Genomic DNA, 9,101 nt, shown 5'->3' with positions numbered 1-9,101 from the left:
TTCCTACCTCATTTATTTTAAACACGTATTCAAATACATTAGCACCAACATAAAAAGAAAATTGCAGTCTAGGGTTTCCACATTATCCAATAGTTTTATTTTTTGATCATTTTCATTATTTCTGAGATTCTAGGCTAACAGCAATGACATGGAGATAACCTAGAAAAAAAGATATAGCCATGTTTCCCAACTGTTTTCATTTAAGAAAATGTTGCCCTATTTAGCATTTTCTTCAGAGCATCTTTAACATCTTTATTCCTTAAGCTATAGATCAAAGGATTCAACATTGGTATCACCACAGTATAGAAGACTGAAATCACTTTATCCCTTTCTAGGGCATAGCTGGTACTTGGTCGGGAGTAAATGAAGAGAATAGAGCCATAGTACAAGGTGACAGCCGTCAGATGAGAGCCACAAGTGGAGACGGCCTTGAGACGGCCTTGGGAGGAGCGGATCTTTGAGATGGCAGCAGCGATGAAGAGGTAAGAGGCGAGGATGAGCACACTGGGAGTAATGACATTGGAGGCCAGTATGAAATAGAGCACAGCCTGGTAGCTCTCCTTCACGTCACAGGCCAGCTTTACAAGGGGGGGCAGATCACAAAAATAATCATCAATGACATTGTTCCCACAGAAGCTCAGGGTAAATGTCTCACTGGTAATGATGGTTGAGTTAAGAAAGCCACCAAAGTATGAAACTGCAACAAGACTGGCACATAACCTTGAAGACATCTCCTGGGAATAAAGCAGAGGGTTGGAGATGGCCACATAGCGGTCATAAGCCATGGCGGCCAACAGGTAACACTCACTGTATGCCAGCCCAGCTGAGAAGAAGAACTGAGCGAAGCAGCCAGCAAAGGAGATGCTTTTGTCTTCTGCAATGCAGGTCATAAGGATTTTGGGAGCATAGACAGAAGAGTACCAGAGATCCAGGAATGAAAGATTTCCAATGAAGAAATACATGGGTGTGTGGAGTCGAGAATCAGCACAGATCAGGGAAATCAAGGTGACATTCCCTGACAGACTGATGACATAGATGGTGAGGAAAATGACAAAGAGTACTCTCTGTAACCACAAATCTTCTGTGAACCCTAAAAGTATAAACTCTTTCACTTTGGTGAAATTTTTCTCATCCATTGATTTTGGATTTCTATGGTCCTTTTCTGTGGAGAGATTAATAACTGTGTCACCATTTCAGTATATCAACTTCTCTTATCATTTGGCATTTGAGATCACTGGAAAACCCAAGTGACATGTATATGTTGTTCATTGTGAGACATGTTCATGCTACAGGGGCTGTCACTCTTTTAACGTAACTGAGAAATCAGTTCTATGCAGCCTCGGGAGTTCAATTATTATGCTCATAACATAGTGTGTGCCACCATATCTTTTTCTTTGAGTACAGTTGATACACAATGCTACACTAATTTCAGATGTGCAACATAGTGATTCAACACATTTATAGATTATGCTATGCTCACCACAAATGTAGCCACTATCTCTTCCCATAGAATGCTATGAAAATACCATTTACTATATTCACTATGCTGTACCTTTTATTCCCTGTCACCATATATTTTTCAATGACTTTTTCCTCCTTTTTAGGAGAGGGTGATTGAGCTGCTTCTTTATTCTCTTTGCACTTGAGGTGATTGAGCACCCTGTGAAAGATATGAAAAAGGAAGCTTGAAGGAATAATCTGGTTTCTCTTCTGGTCATCGACTCCTTTTGTCTTTACTAGGCAATTACATGAAGAAGCTAACTTCCATTAGTCCTAGAAAATTTTGGAATATCCTTGGAAATGCATTTACTATAACTTCCTTGAAAGCAATAAATAAAAATCTCTTATGCTTGAGGGAAATAATAAAAAAAACTTAATTTTGCTCATATGGTAAGTGATGGACTTAAAACTGAGCTAGCAAAATAAAGAATTGTTCTCTTGTGTTTGTATCTATTTGATGGTAAAAATCTATACTTTTTAACATTAAAATACATAAGTAAACACATACATACACACATACATATGCTATAATTAATTATCAAAGTAGAAGTTCTTCATAATAAGCAAAAGAAGCTTGGAATAAGTGACACTTTAATTCCCTTAGAATTTAAGACTGTCACTTTTCACAAAGTATGTTCCTGGAAGCAGCTTAAGGCCAAGAACCAACAGACTTGAGTTCTGATCTTGCTGCTGCCAATTTTAAATAAACCAATAAGCTGCAAAACCCTATTGTCTCACCTACCCTCTTCTGTTCAGTGAGCCATTAAGAGATCGCAGATGTGATTAAGCGCTTTAAAAGCTGGATGTTAAAACCATGTATTGCATTCTCTATGATTTCACAGTTTCTTCCCTCAGTAATCTGTCCTTCAGAAAAATGTGCTTTACCTCCCTAGGACTTCTAATTGTACCTATGCTATGATTCCTTAGAGTTTCCTGTGTTCTCAGGCAGAAACCTCCCCATCTTCAATATGTGGCTTTTATATAAGCTGGTAAATTGCTGGGCTTAACTGCAGAGTTTTCTTGGGAATGAAAATTGCAAGAGACTTTTCTTTCCCAATCTCCCATGTTTGCCTCTCCAGTTATTAAAATATAAAATAAACGTATATGTGAACATATACATATGTGAATATGTATGTCCTTGCTTGTACAAATTAAAAAATGGTTGAAGGTGTTTAGGGTGAGATATAAGACACAGGTAAATGTGATAATGAAATAAGAAAGTGAAAAGGAAAAAGAAGGCCAAGACACAGCACAGGGGCAAGTATAGAACCTGTTTCACACCAATAAGTCCTACCCACTCTTCTGTGGGGACAACAAACTTGACTTGAAACTTTTTAGCATCCCATGTATAAAATTAGTAGCATCCAAAAGACAGGTAAATCAACCAAGAATTTGGGTTAAACATCAACATTTTGGTACCAACTTTGAAATGATTCTTCCAAGAATCCTTGTGAAGAGAGTGAGTCAAATATAATGCTTAATACATTGAATAGTATTCTTATAAATGGAGACATACAACAAAGAACTCTTATGACCTTTACTTGTGTTCATTAATAGACTTAAAGTTGGTTACATGCCTTGTGAGAGCCAAGATATACTCAGAAACAAAAATTCTCTCCTCCCCAGCTCTCAAACACCTCCTTTTAGGTAGATCTTTCTGAGAGGTAAATGCATCTGAGAGTGGTCATCCACAAGGAACTGATCTCTTAAGTCTCAGTCCCCTCCAGGTCAAACATACCTGCCATCATATCTATATCTATGTTTCTGTATAAAGATCTTAGATATTAAAGAAAATGAAAAATATATAGATACAAATATATGTACAGATAGATATATAGAAAGAAATAGATACAGATAGATTATGTACAAATGGGTAGAGATGGAGTAGATAGATAAAAAAAGAGATGATAGATGATAGATAGATAGATAGATAGATAGATAGATAGATAGATAGATAGATAAACTTGTACTCCTTCTTTTAAGGAGCTTCTATCCCATGCACTGCTAATGTGGGAAAAGAAACATTTTAAGGTCATGAAAATAGTGGCTCAAGTCAATTGTCCATACCTTGACCTACTCTAAGGGCTAATAAGTTTCCTGCAAGATATAAGGAGAGACAACAGTGGGCCACACACTACTACGTATAGCTCCAGAGAGTTCCTGAGAGTGGAAACATCCATCACGTACACATCTAATTGCCTGTTTCATCAAAAAAGATAGAACCTAAAGATAAGACATTTGGAAGCATTTCAGCTTTTGTCATCAAATATGTTAATCAGGAAAAAAATCTTGTTGTATTTCACAAAGTCAAGTTATGTTATGGTTTGATTATATCAAGAATTGAGTGGGGGAGGGAGAGGTGGTCCATATAGTGATTTCTTGACCATTTTCCTCTAGTTAAACACAATACTTACTTCATGAATATAAATAAGGATTTTGTTTGAAGTTCAACTCAAGTCAGAATTTCTCACATTACCTTAGGAAAAAAAAATAACTGCCTTCTATTCACTCCACAGGAATCCTCTTTCCAATGATAACAATGGGAGGAGAAAATATAAGCCAGAGCTTCCCTTGGGGATATGCCATGGAAAGCAGATCTTTATGTGCTCTCCTGGTTCCAAGTGAACAATTACAATGCTCAGTTATATTTCTGGAATGAAGAAGGGAGAGTTCATTTATCATGAATATAATTGGCCCAATTAACCTGAAAAGTCCATTTCTTTTGGGAGTTTCATTCATGTATTTGAAATCAAACAGAATTTGGCAGAAAAGAATAACCAATAAAATTGTCTGCACATAATAGGTGCTCAAGAAGTACTTGTAGTCCATATTGATAAGGGTGATGATGATAATAACAAAAAGGCCATTGAATTTTAGCTCAGAACTACATTGAGTACCACTTAGTAAAATGTGCCAGTTTGCAAACAATGAAACTGAGACCATTTGAGAAATTAAAATTGAGAGACAGAAGCAAAGTCACATGGTTAGAGCAAAATTTATCTCTACATCAGACCATAATTCTAGTCATCTATTTGAAAGATATCTATTGAGCAACTCCTGGGTATCCAACACTGAATTAGATGTTTTAAAGAGATACAACTATGAGCCAAGGTGAGGACGTAAGTCAACTTATAATGGCTAAAAAGCAAGCCCAAGACAGAGATTGCCTAAGTGTGAACCCCAGGGCTACAACTCACTAATTGTGTGACCAGTAGTAGCAGGGCACATAAACTCACCAAGCCTCAGTTTTCTTATCTATAAAATGGAAGTAATTTGTCTTCCCCATATAACTGTTGTGAGGATGAAATGAGATAACATATACAAAAGTTTTAATAAACATCAACAAAAATAAAAAACATCAAAAATTAAAATACATAAAGATACAGTTCCTGTTCTTGTGGAAATTACTGCAGTTTTGGGGGAGAGGGGTGTGTCAAATTATTATATGACATTATGCTTATACACTGTGGCTAGTGTTGTGGAGGCATAATAATAAAGGGTCCCGAAATTATCACAGAATTGAGAGGGCACTAATGTACAGAGATACGCAGAAAACATCGGAGAGCACCTAGAATTGCTAAAAAGCACACAGAGGTTGCAAAAAGACAGAGCTGTTTGTTGCAACTGTGTCAAGAATGAGGGCCCAGAGAGCATTTTTTGGAAGGATAGAAGGAAAGAATAGGATCATGCTCCTTGAATTACTTCTTCAACTTTAGTAAGAGACTCTTGCATAATGGGGGAGATCCCCCAATAAATGTGACTGAACAGTAGAGCAGGGTCATTAGCACTTGTATAAGTAGACACTAAATCAGAAAAAAAATGTTACTGTTATTGTCTGTGACCCTAGTATAAATCACCTGTCCATCTCAATAACCTCAGACCAATATGGCAGCTTGATAATGTGTCAAGGTCCCATGCAAGACACAGAGCTTCATAAGTTAGATCCTTCCTCCTCAGCCACTTCTGCTACTCACCACCACCATGCCCTTGATGATGCAGACCCTCAGAATTCATGCTGTTGCCTGGAAAAGCCTGCACTGTTACCACCTCTGCTTGGATTCAAGCTTGTCATTCCTTGTGCTTAGAATGTTCTTGCATTCTTCTACTTAAACCACATGCTTCAAGTCAAAAGTTGACCTAATACATTTGGTATTTTCCAACACCCCCTTGATCAACAGAATCAGTCAGTCCCTGAACTTGTACTAGGTGGTCACTAGCACAGTGTACTCTGTACAAATTACAGTGTGTAATATCAGGAACTCAGGGTTCCATCCACACCTGTCCCCCATTCTCAAATCTTTATAAGAGGAATAGTTACAATTCTAAGTACTTGCAAGATACCAGGCATAGGGTTCAACATTTTACGGATATTATGTCACTCAGACTTGAAAAAATTCAGAGAAAAACCTGCGTAGGGCAGTAGAGAACTTTCCTGAACATCATGCAGTAGAGAAAAATGAAAAATATGAGATAGCATTTCTTTGAAATAAAAGTGTTTCTTAAAAACAGAAAATGAACAACAACTTCATTTAAGCCTGTGAGTCATTTGGTCAGTTAATGCATGTAAAGTATTAAGGACCTTGTTTAGAGTACATAATAATCAACATATAAATTTAGAATTAATATTTATATCGTTTCAACCTAATTTCTCTATTTTGAACATTTCAATGAGTTTTACATCTTTCTTGGGGACATAACACACTAAAATTTTAGAAATTATAGACTTTCTGGTAATGTGAAATTGGTTAACTAATTTTTTGTAAAATTTCACCCTATAGCACCCTGAGGAGAATATAATAACGGGAAAGTGAGGAGACAAGTTGACAACAGCATCAGCCACCCACTGTTGTGATATTCCCAAATGCAAGAGGCATTGAGCCTGGATGAGTAGAGAAATGAAATATATACATAGAGGTTCTATGATATGTATTTATGATCCAAATCCCAATCATTGTGTGGTTAAGAAACAGAAGTCCTAACATGAAAAATATTAAATGAAATAACCACTTAAGAAATACCAAACACTTAAACATACTTCTCTGCTTCATAATAGCTAACCTGCCCAACCAAAAAATTAATGTATTTGAAGGTCAGAGTTTGGTTTACTTCATCATGCTATCCCCTGAGGATACAATGCAGCCATAATGAAAACCAATCAGAAAATTGCCACATTCTAGCTGCGGATGATATACTGAGCCATGAGGATCTGACATCTAGCAATTAAATAAAAGAAAACCAATATAGATGACAATCTAATAGAGCTTCAAAGAGAATTGAGAATCACAAATTAAGAGAAGCCTTGAAAATAATCAATGAAGTTCTCCAAAGGGTTTTGTGAAACTAACACCCTTTTTGAATGATCCATGAGTAACCATAATGGAGTGTTGGAAATATTATGCCCCTCTCAGTTTTTAATTTTTTATTGGTTTCATGTATGAATTTATACATAGTTGAATTTCTGTATAGAATTTGATAATCTTTATTTTTCAAGATCCATTCCATCAAACACTTTATTACAATATATTAGAAAATGTTAGTTTTCTTTCCCATGTTTGTGTATTTCATGGACATTTGCCTGGTATCTGCTTTCATCCAATCATAAGGACCTTCAGTATTTGTGAATGGTTAACTCTTCCTCTGCACAATGTACTTATAAAATGGCTTCCTTTCTCAGGGCAGGAAGCTGGAGACGAAGGGTGACAAGTCATAAAACCTCTCCTACCTTTTAGGGAGTCTGTGTCTCTCTCGTCCATGGAGTTTTCCTTGAACCACGTGTGTGTCCAAGGCCACATATCTAAATTTGTGTGCCCTGATAATGCTCTTTGCCAGAGGCTACTTCCTCCATTCCAGTCTAATGGTAGAAAGAGGACTTTCTCAGTGCTCAGAGGTAAATAATTGAAAAAAAATATTTTGAGCCAAATTTCACTTTTTAATTTTCATGGATTTGATTTTAGACCAAATTGGAAACTGAATCAAAATAATTTGTAACACCTTTAGCCATAGACCAAATATTTATTGAGAACTGTCTGTGGAGCATTTATCCAATTATGTGCTAAGCATTAGAGAAACAACTATGAACAAAATAAAAAGACTCTTTGTCTTCGTGATGCTTTGGATTCAGGTTGTCACAACTACAGAGGAAAGCAATTCTTTCATGTGATTATTGGAACTTCCATGATTTGCCCAAGACGGTGAGGGTAGGTAATGGCAGAATCAGTATAATCAAACTTGTCACAATACATTTTGTATGTTTTAGAGGCTCTAGTACTTAACCTTCTATTTTTTCCCCACCTGAATGTCTTCATCTGCTTCTGCTAGAGCAAGAGTTCTAATTTTAGAATCATTGTTAAGAAGAACACAGATGAGCTTCAAGGTGTCCAAGATTCTCCCTGAAAACATTTAGGAGAAATCTCATTTGTGTGCTTATTTGTTCAAGAAGGTCTAGTAGATTCTCAGTAGAGTCCATGATTCAGAGCCAATGGGCTGCAGGTTTCAGAGTTGTGTCTCTCAACAATGAAAGCCTTACAGAGTGATGTTGATGCTTCTTGAAATGGATTATCAAAGGAATCTGGGCAAAAAAAGCAAACTAGGGGTACCTAGTTAAGCATCCAACTTCAGCTCAGGTTATGATCTCACAGTTTTGTGGGTTCAAGCCCTGCATCAGGCTCTGTGCTGACAGCCAGCTCAGAGCCTGGAAACTGCTTCGGATTCTGTGTCTCCTTCACTCTCTGACCCTCCTCTGCTCACACTGCCTCTCTTTCTCTCTCTCAGAAATAAATTTTTAAAAATTAAAAAAAATTTTTAAGCAAACTAGATAAAAATTTATTTAAAACTACCTTAAAACTCTGACTTGCCAGGTTTGACTGATGAAACATTTGCCAGTCAAATGCTAAAATGATTTCTCATTCTGTCATTTTTAACATAGAAAAAGAAGGAACCTAGGTAAAATGAAACTTTGCCAAGAGGAGGAGGTAAATGTATATTGATATTTTTTACCTAGAAGCTGTGAGAAAAGTAACCAAGAGAAGACATCCTAATGAAGAATTACTGGTTTTCATATGAAGGAATTTCAAATCAGAGCAGAGTGATTGGGAATGCTAAGTGTGAATGACTGCATCAGTGTAAGCAAACTGTTGGTAAAGAATGGATGGTCCTTCCACTTAATTTAACTTAAAAGAAAAAAAAAGATGCCCAAATTCTCAAAGAGCTTACCCTCTGCTAATTTAGATAGGCTAGATGCTCAGTGAGCCCCTTTGTCTCTGTCTGGGTATCAGGAAGACCACATTCCTCAGCCTACTTTGGAGTTAAGCCAGAATCACATGACTATATTCTGAACAAAGAGATGTGAACAAAAGTGAAGCACACTATTTCTATTTCTGTCCATTAATCCCCATATATATCATCCATTATTGTCTTGATGATGTTGTCACCAAAAGAGAGAAGAAACCTGGTTTCTTGAAGTCATCAATTAGTGCAAAGATGGTGTGTCCCAAGGACATGAAACAGAATAGAATCTAGCGTATTCTCACTAAAATAGTCCTGTCACTCATTTCAAAATTGAACAAATATAATATTGTTTGTCAGTTATACTTCAGTAAACT

The 9,101-nt window shown here is 36.6% G+C and overlaps 1 protein-coding gene across 1 annotated transcript; it reads right to left on the bottom strand.

Moving 5' to 3' along the window:
- Positions 1-200: 200 nt before the first annotated feature.
- On the bottom strand, positions 201-1,136 carry LOC144238525 (olfactory receptor 9G19-like). The gene has a single exon (XM_077772326.1). It carries the CDS (start codon positions 1,134-1,136, stop codon positions 201-203), a length of 936 nt encoding a protein of 311 aa, XP_077628452.1.
- Positions 1,137-9,101: the final 7,965 nt, after the last annotated feature.

Source organism: Crocuta crocuta, unplaced genomic scaffold (assembly GCF_008692635.1).
Source record: "Crocuta crocuta isolate KB4526 unplaced genomic scaffold, BGI_CrCroc_1.0 scaffold405, whole genome shotgun sequence".
NCBI lineage: Eukaryota > Metazoa > Chordata > Mammalia > Carnivora > Hyaenidae > Crocuta > Crocuta crocuta.
The sequence above is the reverse complement of the archived record's forward strand: the minus strand, read 5'-3'. Positions and strand labels throughout refer to the sequence as shown.

What these genes read in the sequence shown, in the direction of transcription:
- LOC144238525 (XM_077772326.1), bottom strand. Translation starts at nt 1,136, where the DNA reads ATGGATGAGAAAAATTTCACCAAAGTGAAAGAGTTTATACTTTTAGGG.